Here is an 18062-nt window from a genome sequence, read left to right as displayed (position 1 = left end):
TAGGAGTGACGAGGGAGACAAATGATGACTTATGTGTGATGTAATGACATAAATGTTCACTTATGTACTCTCATTAGACATTTTGAGAGAGACATGCAAGTAATTACCTTATTAAATTGACATTGTTGAAGACGTTGTTGTCTTTTGTTGTAGAAAGTAGGATTAAGGGGCACAATGGGTCCAGTCATACTTCTGTTGGCAGGATCAGGATAATTTGTTTTTCCCCAGGTTTGAGTAGGTTGTCTTGGAGCAGTTTTTTTGCTTTTTTAAAAATATTTACACAAAGTTGCTTTTGCTGTTTGTTATTGGCCATAACAAAAAGATGCAGATACCATGTATGCTTCTGGAACCATAGATTTCTCTCCTGTATCATACAACATACAACTATACTTTGATAATGTGACATACAAATTCATATTCTCTACATACCAACAATAGGATATCACATTAGTCATATATGATGCATGTGCATGTGAAGATGGGATTCCGTGAATAATTATTCTAATGTAGTTCTTCTTCTATAGTATGTTGCCTTTATTTTTATTGAATTTTTTCCACATATATGTAAACTCTTATTTTAATTATTATGAAGATATTGATTTTTTAAAAATAATATATCTAATTTAACAAAGTTAAGATAAAACAGATTTAAGGGTAGCCAGCTGATTTGGAGGGATTTTTCTTTTGTTTGTCAATCTAAAAATGATGATACAGGACTAAAATATATAATAGGAACTTATTTTAAAAGTATGGATAGAGAATTCCAGACATTCCTTATTTCTTGGAGATTTTTTTTTTTTTTGCATAGAGCTCCATTTGTTTTCATGCATCCTGTAACCTTAAAAAATAGGGTTTGACTCGCACAGTAGACACTGTTCTGAGAGTGCAAAGATTGTAGTTGGAATAGGCAAGCCTGACATGCCATATATCTTATTGCAATAGTGATTATTTGGATGTAATTTTTCATCAGATTGGATTAGTTGGAGTTATGTACACATTTTTCTTCTTTCTAGTAGTAGATGACTAAGCAAAATAATTATGAAGAAGTGGAATTCTAATTATGTAAAAGATGGACGTGAATATGCAACTATATTAGTACAATAAGAAATATTGGGGTGGATGACATGTAAACTTTTATTTATTTATTTATTGGTTTGATTTATATGCCACCTTTTTCCAGAGACTCAGGGCGGATTACAATGCGTTAAACAATAGCCTTCATACTTTTTGTATATACCTGCTTAGTAGGGCTTTCGCCCCCCCCCCCAAAGCGGTGTTCTTTTTTATACAAAGTCAGCTTATTGCCCCCACAAACCGGGTCCTCATTTTACCTACCTCAAAACGATGGAAGGCTGAGTCAGCCTTGAGCCTGGTGAGATTTGAACTTGTAATAATTGCAGGCAGCTGGTGTTACTTAACAGTGCTTTAGTCTGCTGCGCCACCAAGGCTCTTTTAAGACCCTGAGTTAGCAAATATGACTTCGGACAGCAAAGAGGATAAATACCAGAAGTGCCCCCTTCCCCCCCAAAGATTAAGGTTATGAATATGAGAATGAAGCCACTCAGAGATTTTCTTTCATATTTCCACTTTTAATGCTGTTGCTCCAAACCTGGAATGGCAAAGGAAGGTAAGAAGAAAAGAATGTTCTTCTCCCATTCCTTGGAAACATATAAATTTAATAAATAAGTAAACTGGCTTAACATAACTCATGTATTTTCTAACAATATGTCACACCAAGAGCACCATAGGGGTTGTATAAAATCTATTGCTCATGCCCAGAAATTACAACAGCACCATAATATGTAAGAGAGGTGGGCAGGTCATCAAGACCAGAAACAAATTCTTTATGAGCGTATAAACCTCTCTTCAGTTAGAAACGAATAAACCATTTCTCCTTCTTAAATATGGGGTTTTGTTTTTGTCAGATTTCAAAGTCTTTAATATATTTGAGGGGAGATTTATTACTTTTCCAATAGATACACTTTTGCTAGCTTCAGTGCGAATGAAATGAATGAATGAAAAGTGCAAAACTGTGGTGAACTTTGCTTGAATACAGACAGGCTCTTATGATGGTTTTCTGACTTGCCCAATCAATCTTGTCAACGCAAATGTACAGTGACTGATGAAACAGGATTTATCAAAAATGATTCACTGTGAAGAGCTTATGAGAGAGTTTTTACTGAAGTTATATGTTATTCAGAATTTGGAGTAATTTTCTCTTAATATATGTCATTGGGTTATTGTGTTCAAATTAAAATTAAAAAAAAACAAACCAGTTCAATCTGCATTGCTTTTTTATCATTTTAAAAATACCAACTTTAAAAGTGACAAGACAGTAATTTAAAACTGTAATACAATCAGGGCTACTAATTACATTTTAGTGGCCTAATTAGCTGCGGTGAGGTTATTTTATTCTTGTTGGTAACAGCTCTGCCATTTTGTAGTGACATTCCAAAGCTGAAACACCTCTGAAATCCTGTCGTTTATTTTGGTTAAAATTACAATAAGATCAAATGGTTCAAAAAGTGGATTTTTCAGACATTTTAAAACAAGAATGTAGAACAGTGTGGATTTCCCTCCCTCAATCACATAAAAATGTTTCATAAGAAAGTACTTATAATGCAGGACATACAAATGTAGGTTTCTAAAACAAGTAGGTTTCTAAAATAAGAAGATACCATCTTGCTCCATTTGAAGTCATATCAAATAAACAAAAACACTTGCTGGATTCATTTATATATTTGACTTAAGGCCAGAGATTTTTATGTCTTACATTACAACATATTTTTAAAAAATGGATAAAAGAAACCATGTGTGACCAGGCATAACACACTCCATGTACTACACAGAACACCCAACAGCAGCAGTAGGTAACAGTGGCGACTTTACAACCTATGAACTTGAACTCCCAGAATTCCTGAGTCAACTCTGGGAGTTGAAGTCCACAGATCATAAAATGGCCATAGTTGCTCATCCCTGCCCAACAGGGACATATGTATGTATGTATGTATGTATGTATGTATGTATGTATTCATGGATCCATGTGTCTGTATGTGTATGTATGTGTGTGTATATGTATGTATATGTGTATATATATATATATATGTGTGTGTGTGTGTGTGTGTGTGTGTGTGTGTGTGTTTCTATCGAGACACCTGGTCTACCCCAGCATGTGGGAGGAAGCATATTGCATCCCTTTTGCCTTTCAGCTCCAATCCAATCCAGGAGCCCTCAAGCAGTCGCATTCATGACAAACCATTTAATACCAAATTTATATTTCACTGATAAATAAAGTCTTCCTTTATTTTTTTATCAGCAAAATATAAATTTGGTGTATGTATGTATGTATGTATGTATGTATGTATGTATGTGGTGGTATTGACTTACCTTCGCTACCGGTTCGCAAATGTGAGCATGCGCATGACACCTCTGTGCATGCGTAGAACCTTCTGCGCATGCACAGAGCATCAAAAATGGGATGTTATGACATCCGGGCAGGTGGGCAGAGCCTCCCGAAGCTGCCGCTACCGGTTCACCCGAACCAGATAGAACCGGCTGAATACCACCACATACATACATACATACATACATACATACATACATACATACCCGTTGAAAATAGCAGTGTATAACGGGACAAAATATTTACCTATATAGTTTTTGCATCTTAACTAATATGTATAGGTAGGTCTCTTTCAATTCCTCTAATGGAATAGCTATTTAGTTACTTTTAATGGATATATGAGGTTTGCACCCACGCTCTATTACAGTGAAAAATTAGAAAATTTTCTTTGTAAAATTCTAGTAATTGTTACTGATTTAAAAGGGAAGATTGAAACTGTGCATTTTCAATGGGATTTTTTTAAAAATACAGCAATGGAAGAAAAGAGTTGTCATTGTGATCCTATCAACTCTGTTTTTAATGCAACATAGTAATTACTACTATTATACTTACTTACAATGTTAATCTTAAGTAATATTATTATTTATTATATTTATCTTGAACTAATATATAAGAAGACTTGGTGACTCATTATTTTATCATAACAAAATGCTTTGGCTAGTCTCTACTTAGGCAAATGCAAGAAAAAAATTAGAAGGAATTATAAACAGTGATAAATTTTACAAGAGAATGAAACGAGCCTGGATAGCTCTGCAGACAAAGGCACTGTAATTTAACACCAGCTGTCTGCAATTAAAGTAAGTTCGAATCTTGCCAGGCTCAAAGTTGACTCAGCCTTCCATCCTTTCTAAGGTAGGTAAATTGAGGACCCAGTTTGTGGGGGCAATAAGCTGACTTTGTATAAAATATACAAAAGTATGAAGGCTATTGCTTAACACACTGTAAGCCACCCTGAATCTCCGGAGAAGGGCGGCATATAAATCAAATTAAAAAAAAAAAACAACTTCTAGTACTCCAGGCAGATAAACCTTTATTTATAATCAAAGGATTCCACTGAAGGTGTACCATTACTACATATTTATAACTATACTTCATCATATAGCAGTCTTTGAGGCTGAGCCTTGAAACTGAAAGCATAATTGAGCTATTATTTACAAGGGGGTTGTATCATGCCAAAATCAGGGTAAGTGATCTTTGGGGATCAGTGGGTCTGTTTAAAATGTTAAAGTTATTTTATAGACCCAGTGAAGAAATAGTCATTCACAAAATGAGGTGGGGCTCAGGGGATGACAACATCTGGCTTACCTTATTTGGACGTGGTTGTTATGTAGATGAAGACTACTTGCTGTAGAGTTTCAACAGGAGACTTCTGGGGAACAGCAGAACTGCAGACTGCAGTTGAAAGTTGGACAGCATCCCAGAAAAGGGGATTGGTGATGAGTTCACTTAGAACTCAGACTTTATCATTTAGTAACTCAAACCATTACCATTTAGGAGACAAAGGATTAAGTAAAAAAAATATCTATAATTAATAAAAATACACAAAACCTTAAATTAATTAAATTCACTTCCTCTGTCTATAAAAAATACAGTTTCCATTCATACAAAAACAATGGCAACAAATAGATTTATTGTACACAGACTTTGCAAAATTGATGTACCTCTAATCCTCATCTGTATAATAATTGATTTCTTCTACCTTTTTTTTTTTAAAAAAAAATGAATTTAAAAGCAGATTTTCCCCTATGTGCTTTTTTCTGTGCCAGTGTTGTTTCCCAATGGTTACAGAGATAATATGGCTGCTCCAGTGATGAGCCTAAGAGAAGAGTATCAGTTATCAGTTTGTTATCCTTCACTATTGATTTAGTGGTTAAGCACCAGGCTAAAAAGCAAGAGACCATGAGTTCAAGTCCCACCTTAGCCATGAAAGCCAGCTGGATGATCTTGGACCAAGTCTCTTTCTCTCAACTCCCATCTCACAGAGATGTTGTTGTAGGAAAGAAAGGAGGAGGAAGGGCGTGTTGGATATATTTGCAGCCTTGAGTTATTTGTAAAATAATAAAGGCAGGATACAATTAAACAAAATAAAATGGATACAAACGGATCTCCACTGTTCGGTTTCACTTCAATTGATGTCAAAAATATACATTCTTAGTCTCTTTCTTTTCTCTAACTAATGTGTGAGGAAAAGCATATTCTCTACATTTCTTGTCCAGTGGGAAAATGTTCTTTACCAGTTCTCTAAGTTTTTGGAACTTGATCATAATGCAAATATACAAAGAATTGCAACTTAAATCTTGCTTTTTTTTCCTATTTAAAAAATAGGAATGAGATGAAACACAAAATATTTCTTTTTAAAAGCTGACTTATTGACCAAGAAACAATAACAGTAAAATATTTTCCCCTTCTCTGCTGTATAGGATATAGCAACGATTGCTTTGAAGTAGTAGCTAATAATTATTTGACTGGAAAGTTAAAGAGCCCCACTACACACCGTTAATATTTGAGTAAAACCAGGGTAAAACTCCCTAAAGCCCTGTTTTCTATTTGTAAGTGATAAATGGTCTCTATCTAAGGAATCGGAAAATAAAATCAAGACTGAAAAATATTCTTAAGAACCCACTAAAGAACTCCAATGAAAAAGTATTGATATTTAAAACATCCCATTTCAGGTCTCTAAATGAGAAGTATATACTTCTACAGGCTTCAGCAAAATAAAAGGAACCGAAAGAGAAGGAAGGATTGGGTTTTTAAAGATAGACATTCAGACTGAACTCTTTTAGCAAACTGTTTTACATGCATTACTAGATCAACCGTTATTTAAACTGATCCCATTTATAAACCAAACTGCTTTTAGATCTCTTTCCAGAAACTAGTACTTTCGAATTTGGATAATTAATCTCCATCTCATTATAAGTGCTAAAATAGCTAAATTTAGAGCTGATCTACTCAGAAGTGAAGAGAGGTAGTTTCTTAAGTTGACAGGATGACCTTTCAAGATGAGATAGGTTTTTTTTTTTTAAAAAAAAATCATATCTTATTCTAATTTATTTTTAAAATTTCTGTCACTTTCTCAGAGCAGCTTTTCACCTTGTATGACTTTAAAACATAAATGAGACATACTTGATTAAAAGTGAAGTGAATTAGTGAGTTGATAACCAATTAGCTTAGATATTTCCTTTTTTAGTTCTGTAAGATTTTGAACCTTGCTAAATGTTGTTACGGCTGTTTTAATTATGTCAGGTAACCAATTGCCATAAGTATAATGTATTTGTTGCAGACGTATAATAGAGTTATGAAATGTCAGAAGTGATTTAGATTACTTTGTAAAGTAGTATATGTATTAGGAAATTACTCAGGAGAATAAAATTACTAGAAATGCCACAATATTTGAATTAGTTGTACTTGATTAGTCATATGTGAGATTCACATTATTTACTGTAATGTAATCTACAGATAGGTATAATGGATGATCAAAGCCATGCCTTTTTTTTATATGTGTGTCTGTCTGTCTGCTGTCTGTCTTTCTGTCAAGTTTGAATATGGAGTATCATTATCTCTGCATCTCTTTTCTGCTTTTTTTTGTGTGTGTGTGAGAAAAAGGACTCGTATATTAGCAAACACTGAATTCAGCCAGCAGATGATAGTTTTGACCACCTGAAGAAAATTTCAGTCTTGCTTTATTAATATCAAGGTGTACGTACAGCATTCACAGTGGATAGCAATGATTCCTAGTTCAAGAAGACCGAAATAAAATACATTTTGGTTCCATCACTTTTGAATTTCTTAACTGATTAGAAAATAAACTTTGCAACATTTCCACTCACCTAAAACGTCTGATGATCCAGCAAATTATACTGTTTTATTTTGAAGATGTTGCTATTTGTTTTAGGACAAATTGACTTGAGAATAGCATTCACTTCAAATATCTGTGGGTCATTTTTCATCTTTTTTGGAGCCAAAAGTAGGACTGAGTATGTGGCCTCATAGCATCGACACAGTATTGCAGCAATACTGAGTTCCTTTTCAATTAGAAATGCACAGTATTTTCTTGATCATTTAAGGTTCTTCAAAACTAAAGACCTTTCTCAGTTGTTGGACCCAAAGTTTATAAAGTACTATAAATTCGTTCTTTTGGAAATAGTCCAACAAAAATTTTAAGATCTATTTTCTAAATATACTGCATATCAAATACATATCAAAATCTATTAGACGCTTTGAGTCTGGATGCATAAAGGCTGCGGCAAAAATTTGGATTGACATGCTTATTTTATTACTCTTTTAAAAAAAGAAACATGTATTTCTGCAGCTGTAGAACAACCACTGGTTTCTAGAAAGAGCTAGATCCTTGTGTATGAAATTTTGATATTTACAATGTAATATAAGAGGAAAAAAATATTTTCCTTGCAACATCTTTGTTCTGTTGGGCTGTACCTCCCTTGCTTCTGCCCCATCAGGTTGTATATTTCTTTGTCTTCTTATCATCCTAAACATTTTTGATTATAATCAAGAAGATGAACAAAATAAGATAGCCCTTTGTCCTTTTTTGTGTTTTATCCAGCATGTTAGAAACTATTTGTCATTATTGTAATTATAAAGAAATTAAATGTGCAGGCAGTAAAAGACATTCTTTTTCAATGGAAGAATGTCTTATTTCCCAAACTTCAAAAGCTTACCTGTGGCATATTAGTTGTCTTTTGGACACAAGGGTATTTACTAAATTATTTTGGACTGATTATTTTAATTGCTGATACTGCATTAGGTCTGATTAGGCATTGATCAATTCTGCTATGTATTGCTCTGGACCATTAAAGTTTCAAGTGCAGAGAGAGAGAACACCTGTAGAGGAGTTTTGATATTTAACAATTAAATTACAGAAAAGTTAACAAATTCTATATGGTTTTATTTTATTATTTAAAAATAAGCAGGTAATGTTCTCACTATTTAAAGAAATAAGAAAAGAATGCCAAAACCCTTTTTTCTCTTAAGCATTCCTGGATTTTAAAACAACTGATCTACTAGTTTTGAGACAAACAGAAGAAAAAAGGACAAAATATTTCTTATGTTTTTCCCTTTTCTGTAAATAATGTAACATGCGGTGAAACTATATGAAGACACATACTCATTTCCTATTCTGTTCTGAGTAATATAAAGACCTTTGATTATTGTTATGTACATACCTAGACTTGATCATAATGAGTTTGTGATAAGTATACCTGAGAAAATTCTTCCAAGGACAAATAAATTGTTAGAAAAAGGATTCTGAGTTCCATTCATGATCCTGTTTTCTTGTGGTATGCTACCATTCAAGAACATTAATATGATCATTGTTCACTGTTTTGCTGTAGAGCATTGGATTCTTTGAAAAGCAAAAAGTGATGTAGAAATGCAAGTGTTGGTCTATGCTGTCATATTCACTGTTCTCTTTTTTATAGATATATTTACGATTCTTGGACTATGAAATGCAGAATTCTAATGAATGCAAAAGGAACTTTGTGGCTGTCTATGATGGAAGTAGCTCAGTGGAGGATTTAAAAGCAAAGTTTTGCAGTACTGTTGCTAATGATGTGATGCTGCGTACAGGTCTTGGAGTAATCCGCATGTGGGCAGACGAAGGCAGTCGAAATAGCCGATTCCAGATGCTCTTCACATCTTTCCAAGAACGTAAGACACTTAATAAGTATTCCATTGTCACCTAACATTTAATGGTGTTTTCCTTCATACCAAATAAATATGATAATACTTTATGTGATAACCAAGTAAGATATTTTCTATCAAGTCTCTACATATGCTCTATCTCTATATAAAAGGAACCCTAGGTGGTAGTGACTTGGATTTCCTTGCTTGTCAGGAATATGTATGAGCAGTTTTAGATGAAGATGTATGAGTTTTAGACAGTTGCCAAGCTATAGAGAATAATAGTTTGATTTTATTCTACAGGTATCAGAATACCTTACTTTGAATATCTAATTTTAGACATAATTTAATAAGGATTCAGAAGAGAACTGGAACAGATTTAAGGAGGGATGTCAGTCTAGAAACTCTAAATCATAGGAGAAAATTGTGGACTATCCCTGTGATAGCTAAGTTCTGGAAGACCTCCAGAAAAACCAGAATATAGAGTTAGGCATATTCCCCTGAAAAGAAAATGAAGGAGTTTGGAATGTTTTCAAAACAAGAAGACCATGGGTTTATATGATAGTACTTTTCAATTAACAGAGAAGGAACTTCATTGAAAATCAAATTTATTTTCTAGTCTTTGGGACACAGATTAATGGATTTAAGCTCTAGAAAGACAGATTCCATTTTGTTTTTAAAAGCCCTTAATAACAGAAATTATTATGACATTGGAACCAGTGTTGTTATTCAAAGAGGATGTGGGATCTTCTTCAGTTGATAGGTTAAGCAAAAGCAGAATGACTGTTCGTCATGGGTCATTTAAATTGTATTTCTTTACTGAGCAGTAAGTAAGACTCAGTGGTCTTTATTGAGCAATGGGTAAGACTTTGAAATCCTCCTCGTGCAATCTTGAGAAAGCTGTTTTCTTGTCTTTTGCATATTGAATTGCATATATCAACCCACACACTTGATGTATACAAGCTAATTAAATGCACTTAAGTTTATGCAATCAAACTTATTGAAACCTCAGTACCAAATAACTAAAAATAACCAATATTCACATGGTAAGATTTATTAATGTAATTGTATATACATCAAATAAACCTGATTTATAGAAGACAAATAGTCAGGAAGAATTCCCTTCTGAGGTATTGATTGCCAAAGACTGGAAGAAAACAATTGATTAACAGAAAATGATTTAAATGAAATTAAATATATGTGGTTTAAAGTTCCCCTCCCTTTTTTTTCAAATGCAAATCTGTACTTATCTTTTAAAAATCTACTTATCCAACTAAGTGTATATTATGGAATGGAAAGAGGTAAATGTTTTTCTGGAAGAGATTGATAAAAAGAAAATCAAAAATCAGCAGTTAGGAATGTGCCAAGAAAGCTGTTTATTTCTGGGAAAAAACCGAACAATTATTTGACATACTTTTTTCTGATACAGAAGATGCCATTTAGAACAGCACTCTGAAAATGTATGGAGAAAAGTTATTTGGGTTAGGTTAACAAAATTCTGATGCATTCTGAGTAGAGATTGTTAGTTTGCATGATACAGCTTAAATGATAGTTTACAGTTCCCAAGTTCATAAATCAAGCTGGCCTTAATTTCTGCATAACTCTGATGCTGTTCCTAAATATTTTTTCTATGATAAAACTTTCTTTAATATTCCGTTTTATTTATTCAAATCAAAGACATTGTGTCTTGTTATCTTAGAAACAACTGTGAAAGCATTGAGGATTCAGTATTTTTTGGAAGTGTATTTCAAAAAAGTGACACCATTCTTTCCGTCTTTTAAAACCATGTTGTCTAAGTGATTGGGTTTATTTTTCAGCTACATTATAGGCTGTATAACAACTAATGCAAGGAAGCTTTCTGTTTACCTACAGAGCTGCCTGATGTATTTTTGTGATTTCTGTTCAGGGAATCTTAAGATGTTTCTGAGGTACCAAGCCAAATTTTGGAGTTTAAGATATTTAAGATATTCATTTATTCTGCAAACTTGAAGCATAGTTTAATTCTAAGACGAGTTTTGAACTATGGTATGAATTGCTTATCTATTCCACCCTAGTTGGATTAAATATGGTAGGTAAAAATAGTAATGGCATATAATGCATAGTGACAAATTAAATTACTTATGAAAAATGTGGTAATAATTACAATGGGTTAAAGATATGGTGGGATTTTCTACTTTCCAAACTATAGACCATTCTGAAGAATATTATATCAACATTTTGAGAAGTGTATATATAGTTGGTCTAAACAAACACAACATTAAGTGAAAATACAACAGCAGAGACAGATGGCATTTCACATCATCTTCATAAATCACTGCATTTAGCAAGTTCATTTTGCTAGAAAAGAGGGAACTATATTATAACAGGATGGCAGGGAAAGCTGTTTCTATTGTTATTTTAAAATAGTTGGCAACCTGCCTTTATCCTACTGATTTTAACACTGTTAATGTGTGAATATTAATGTAAGTAAATTGAAGAACTGATTACTGAGAGTTAAGAGTTGGGAATTCCAAAACTTTGATATGAAAGCATTGGAAGATGTTATAAGAAGAGGAAAGATGGAAACATGACTGTGGCAAGCATTTAAAATTTCAGATTTCAGAGGACAGACAAATTTTGGAAATAATATTTTTTTCCTCGGGTATTGTTGTTGTTTGGTCACTAAGTTGTATCCAACTTTTCGTGATCCATGGACCACAGCACACCAGCCTACTACAGAAGACTTTATGTCCATCTTTAAGTTTTTTGAGCCTAGCAGAAGCAAAATGGAGGTAATGTGAAGTGTGCATGTGTAAAAAAAACCCTGCATGGTGTAAAAAAAAAAAACTACAATGTATAGGAGTGAAGCGGGGACATTTATTCAGTTTTGGGCTTTTTAAATATTACTTTTAATTGAAAGATACCATGGAACTTAATGATGAAACCAAAGAGACAGAGTTGGAATGTTGTGCCCAGATTTTCATACCAGAAAATAGTACTGAACTGTGAATCTTAATGCGAAGAAATAGAATTTTGGCATGTAACTAGAATCTAGTGTTAAAAGGCAAAAATAGTTTACAAGTGAAGTAGGATGGAGAGTCTGTTAGTTAAAGGCTTGTACCTGTACTGTTGTTGGCCAGCTAAGCCACAGTACCAATAAGCAGCAGGAGTGCACAACATTAAGATACCAATGTACATAGTACACACAAAGAAGTTGTTTTACTGTATGTAATAATAGAGACTCAATCAAATTTTCATAGGTTAGTTATTAAACTGAAAATTGTCCTTATTACTATATCAATGCAGACTTTCCAAAAATCCAATGACATGGTCTAAATAGTCCTATTTAAAAATGCAAGAACTCAAGTTGGTTCCTGCTCAGTTGCTGGTGAGCTACCAAGAAGACTTTCAACACTGACGAAGCTGGCAAAATGTCAAGTTACCAAATTAGATCATAATCTATTAGCCTTGATGCTCCTCATTACTATATGTCTTTATTAGCTTGATTAAAACAAAATTCATTTTGTTCTGTTTTTAAAGAAATTATTTCATTATTTATGTATTGCCTTGACCACCTTGATAAATAACTTAGGGCAACTAAAGTATTTAATATTCCTTTTGTTCCCCCACACCAACCTTGTAAGGTAAGTTGGACTGAAAGAGAATGACAAGCCCAAAGTTGAGCTAGAACTTTCAGTTTCTTGATTTCTAGCCTGGTGCCTTAAGTACTACCCCAAACTGCTGTAATGAATTAACAAAATTCCGCATCACAAGAATTTTCACAACTTAGCTAATGTAGGGGGTTTTTTTAACTACAACTGAGAAATGATATACGTACATGTATACAGCAGCACCTCCACAGTGGGAAAGAGGGAAGGGCAGAATGATGAAAGTAGGGTTGTATCACAATGAAAGTCCTCCCTCTTTCTGATACGCATCATGCTGTTGCATGTATTTAATTATTTACAGGTAATTCTTGACTTACAAACATTTGTTTAATGACCGTCTGAAATTACAATGGGACTGAAAAATGGGACTTATGACTGTTTTTCACACTTACAACCATTGCAGCATCCCAGTGGTCATGTGATCAAAATTCAAATGCTTGGCAACTGGCATGTATTTATGTCATCACCTTTTGTGACTTTCTGACAAGTATAGTCAATGGGGAAGCCAGATTCACCTAATGCCCATGTTACAAATTTAAAAACTGCAGGGATTTACTTAACAATCTTACAAGAAAGGTTGTAAAAGGGGGCAAAACTCACTTAATAAAACTACTGTCTTGCTTAACAGCAGAAATTTTGGACTCAATGTGGTCATAAATCAAGGACTACCTGTATTTATTTATTTATCTATCAAACTTAACATGCCATCCATTCGCCCATATATATCTCCTTATTTTTCTGGTGTGTAGCAAATGGCATCTATAATAATGTGATTATTATTGGATAATGGTAATCTGTTGGCTCTGACCACTAGTAATTGGGTTTGGACTGTCTTGGATATATTTGTGTTTCTTTGGAATCATCACCACCAGTATGCCATGTGCAAATAATCCTTGGTTAACAATCGTAATTTGGACTGGGAACTTTGTCACCAAACAATTTAGTTGTAAAATGTGATATCACATGACCATGCCATCTTACAAAGGCAGTTCCAGTTGTGGTTGTTACATATGAAATCATATGATTGCTATTTGCAACCCGTTGCTGGCTTCCACATTGACTTTGCTTGTTGGAAGAAAGCAATGAAGATCACAAATGATGATCACATGACTACAGAATGCTATGACTGTCATAATTATGAATTGGTTGCCAAGTATCCAAATTGTGATCGCATAACTGCAGGGGTGCTGAGACAGCTGCAATTGAAGACTGGCTATAAGTCTTCTCATTGTAACTTTGAATAGTTGCTGAATGAATGGTTAACCGAGATCTACATGTAGTAGTGTATTGTAATCTGTTGAGTCTCTGTAGACATGTATATGCCAGTGAAAAACTTTTATCATATCTAAGTACATACTTTGTTTTATAAAATTGTAAGGATCTATCTTTTACTTGATACATATATTAAATGCCATTATTGAAATGATTGGTATATGCATTGATTTTATTTCTTTCTCAAATCGGTCTATATTGAAATCATTAGATTTATTCAGTGACATTGCAGAGAAACATACAAATTGATTTTACATTTTAGGGAATTGCAATATCATACAGTTAGAGAATTTCTGAGTTATTGAATCATTGTAATTTCATTTCATAGCTGCATTTGCCAAAATAATACATTAGAATGAGATTACCAATGATGAGCAATGCAGCAACTATGTTTGTATATGACAGTTTTATATTACTCTTGTGGGTAGTTGGTTCCTAAAAGTTCCTAAAAGATGTTTATGTTCTTCTTGAACTCATTGTTCTTTTCATTTCATTGTAGTTTGTATGTTTAGATAGATATAATAATTTTACACTACTACACTCAGGTCAGAAGCACTTACCAAGGCACTTCCGGATTGGAAGGGCATCACTATTGCCCAGGAGACCCCCAATGGGGCCCCTTACATATCCCTGAAGAATAATTTTATGATATTATATTATTTATGATTATAAATATAATTATATAAAACCATGATTTATGAAGAATCATTGTTTAGAAAAAAAATTAAATATTCAAAACTTCAAAAAATATGAATTAGATTCAGTGGTTCTCAACCTTCCTAATGCCGCGACCCTTTAATACAGTTCCTCATGTTGTGGTGACCCCCAACCAGGGGTGGGTTCTAATTTTTTTTTACTACCGGTTCTGTGGGCGTGGCTTATTTTGTAGGCGTGGCTTGGAAGTCATGTGACTGGGTGGGCGTGGCTAGCTGATAATGTGACCGGATGGCCATGGTTATGTGTATAGGGACTACTCAGAGGGCTGAAAAAAGTCATTTCTGACAGGTCCTCGCACTTTTGACTGGTCCTCACACTTATGACCATCCTCACATTTATGCCTGTGCAGCATTCTTAACAACCATGTCACTCATTTCACAACTGCTTCTCTTCAACATGGTATAAGATAGGGCAAAAAACGTAAAATGTGAGGTCAGTCGTAAATTCGGGGACTGGTCAAAAGTGCGAGGACCAGTCAAAAATAACTTTTTCAGCCCTCTGAGTAGTCCCTGTGCACAAAAGGACTACCCAGAGGGCTGGAAAATGTGATTGCTGACAGGTCCTCGCACTTTTGACCGGTCTTCGCAGTTATGACTGGTCATCATTTATGCCCATTTTACCATTCTTAACAACTGTGTCACTCATTTCACAACTGCTTCTCTTCACCATGGTGACAAGATAGGGCAAAAACATAAATTGTGAGGACAGTCGTAAGTTCGAGGACTGGTCAAAAGTGCGAGGACTAGTCAAAAATAACCTTTTCAGCCCTCTGAGTAGTCCATATGCATAAAAGGATACAGCAATAGAGAGGGATGAAGGAAGGGAAGGGAAATTAGAGGAGGAGTGAACGTAAGAGAGGGAGGAAGAGAGGAGGAGAAGGAGAAAGAGGAAGTAGGGAGAAGAAGAAGGGGGGAAGAGAAAGTTAGTAAGAAAGAAAAGACAGAGGTGGTAGGTTTGAGGAGAAAGATTGCTGTACAATAAAAAAGATGAAAGGGAAGAAAGCCAACCCCAAACAAATATTAAGATATTAAGATAAAGAATGAATTGTTAAACTTTAAAGAATAAAAGAGAACAAATAGCAATAAATAGCAATAATTAGAAACACACATACAAACATACAACGTATTTTCTTTGAACAGAGTATTTGGCCGATTCACAAATTTAAACAGTTGTAGGAGGTTAGCACCCACCCCTTTCCTAGAAGAATGAAATATTTTGGGAAATATTAAAAAGGCAGAATATTATATTTCCCTGGATGAGAAATGGAGAAGCATATTTTACAGACAAAGCAGCTCCCACCTTCCTGGCCCCCACCCTTTGTTAATGGGCCAGAGGCAGAAAGTCAATCCTTTGTCAAAGGACATTTGCAACACAATAGCAACAGAAACTAACACAATGGGCCCCATCAAGCCATGTGATCCTGTCCACCATTAAACCATCTTTCCAAGCAGTCTCCATGTTTCCAGTGTCTTTTTCCCCACTTGGAACAGAACCCAGAAGGATATTTCTTCCAACACAGTATTTAGTCATTTCAATTAAATTTACAATTTCTATATTTCCTTTTTACCATATTTATTCCTCACCTATTTTTTTAAAAAAACAATATTGCCCTTCATCCTCATCTCTAATCTTAATCAAATTCAATTTTTCCCTTCTATTCTATATTATACCCCTTCGCATTGTCATCTATTTTTATATCCATCCTCACATTGGTTAATTATGTAATACAGTTGTTTAATACAAATTCAACATTTTAATATAAATCAATTAGTTATATAACTATCTTTTTTGTATATTAATCAATATGAACATGAATATTCCAATTATTTCCATGCAATCCAATTTCTTACAAATCAATTATATTTACCAATAATAAAAAACCAAATAATTTCCCCCATATATTCCTCCAAACCACAACCATTTCTGCTTTCAACACAATATACAATTAATAGTATCTCAATTATTACAATTCCCTAGTTAAATAGAGCTTTTTTTCTTTTGTGTTTTAAAATCTTGAACCTCCTCTTGCCCTAAATTTCCCATTGTTTGCAGTTTTGCACTTACCTTTTTTGGTGAGGAAAAAGAAAAAGAAATCTCTCTTCCTCATTTTGTCACGTTGCACCAAAGACCCTTCTTTATTTTCAATTTCGCTTTTTAGCATAGTAGGGGGAAAAAATTTTGCTCCAGGAATTTACAGCTTTGCAGCTAGCTCTTTGAAGCCCCGCGGCAAGAATTTAAAGTTTTTTTTCCCTCTAACCACCAGCTGGGACTCCGGAGGCAGCAATAGATTGGGAGTGGGCGGGGTAAGCGAACGGCGACCGGGCGATCCAACAGAGGCAGAGGGTGAGGGTGAGTGAAGGCGTGGCGGGGGGGGGGAGAGGGCTTTGGCGACCCCTGTGAAATGGCCGTTCGACCCCCAAAGGGGTCGCGACCCCCAGGTTGAGAACCGCTGAATTAGATGGTCAAATATTAAGGAAAAAAATATGACTGCATAATATCACTAAACCAAAATGTACTTCATTGATTATAAAAAAAATCCTTTGATTGTGTCAATCATTTCAAACTATGGAATGTGCTTAGAAAAAGGGGAATCTCAGAACATCTATTAACCTCATGCAAAACCTATGTATAGTTCATGAATCTACAGTCTGGACAGAGAATAATGAAATGTAATGGACCTGGATTAGCAAAGGAGTATGACCACACCTACAAAGGTATAGTTCAAAATAGTATAGCTTATGGCTTTCTCTGTGGAATTCTACGGAAGTGAAATTTGGATTTTGAAGAAACAGGATAGAAACTTTGGTTTTGGAGGAGACTCCCGAGAATTAACATGAATAGTTAGGAAAACAAAAAAAGGAGCTCAGTAGGACACAAATGACCAGGTTCACATTATCATATTTTTGATACATTATGTGAAGACTTAACTCTTTGGAGAGGTATTTAATGTTGTGAAAGCTGGAAGGAAAGATGAGAAGAAGATAACTAGCATTAAGGTGGATGGACTCGGTTCCAATGGGAAGGAGTGTATTGTTGTAAGACTCAAAAAATCATACTTGGAGCAGATCCTACTAGAGAAAATATTTCTACTTTGACTTGAAGGCACATTCTTACTCAACTACATAATAATAAAAAAGAAATGTCTATATTATTTACTTTAAAATATTTCTTCTTTATACAACTTTTCATTGTTAAAGAAGCTGAATCTTCCTCCTGATACTTTGGACTGCTTGGATAGTAACAAAGTGGAAAAGACTAGGATAATTTTCTTGTGTCTGCAAACGTTAAACAGTTTCTTAAGCCTTCTCCTTTGGAACATCATACCAAACTCCCTAGATGAGATTTGCACCAACCCTTCTGATCTTCCATAAGGGCCATTGAAGACC

At 34.3% G+C, this 18062-nt stretch overlaps 1 protein-coding gene across 1 annotated transcript in view; it reads left to right on the top strand.

The window, feature by feature from the left end:
* NETO1 (neuropilin and tolloid like 1) overlaps positions 1-18062 on the top strand; it is a 98323-nt gene that overhangs the window by 64146 nt on the left and 16115 nt on the right. Inside the window, exon 8 of the mRNA XM_070940993.1 lies at positions 8839-9067. Within this exon, the coding sequence (XP_070797094.1) occupies positions 8839-9067 (229 nt within the window). The remainder of the gene's footprint in view (positions 1-8838; positions 9068-18062) is intronic.

The sequence above is a fragment of the Pituophis catenifer genome, unplaced genomic scaffold (genome assembly GCF_029215685.1).
Source record: "Pituophis catenifer annectens isolate HBS135680 unplaced genomic scaffold, rPitCat1.0.hap2 SCAF_3, whole genome shotgun sequence".
NCBI classification, from domain to species: Eukaryota; Metazoa; Chordata; class Lepidosauria; order Squamata; family Colubridae; genus Pituophis; species Pituophis catenifer.
This window is presented reverse-complemented; position numbering and strand designations above follow the sequence as displayed.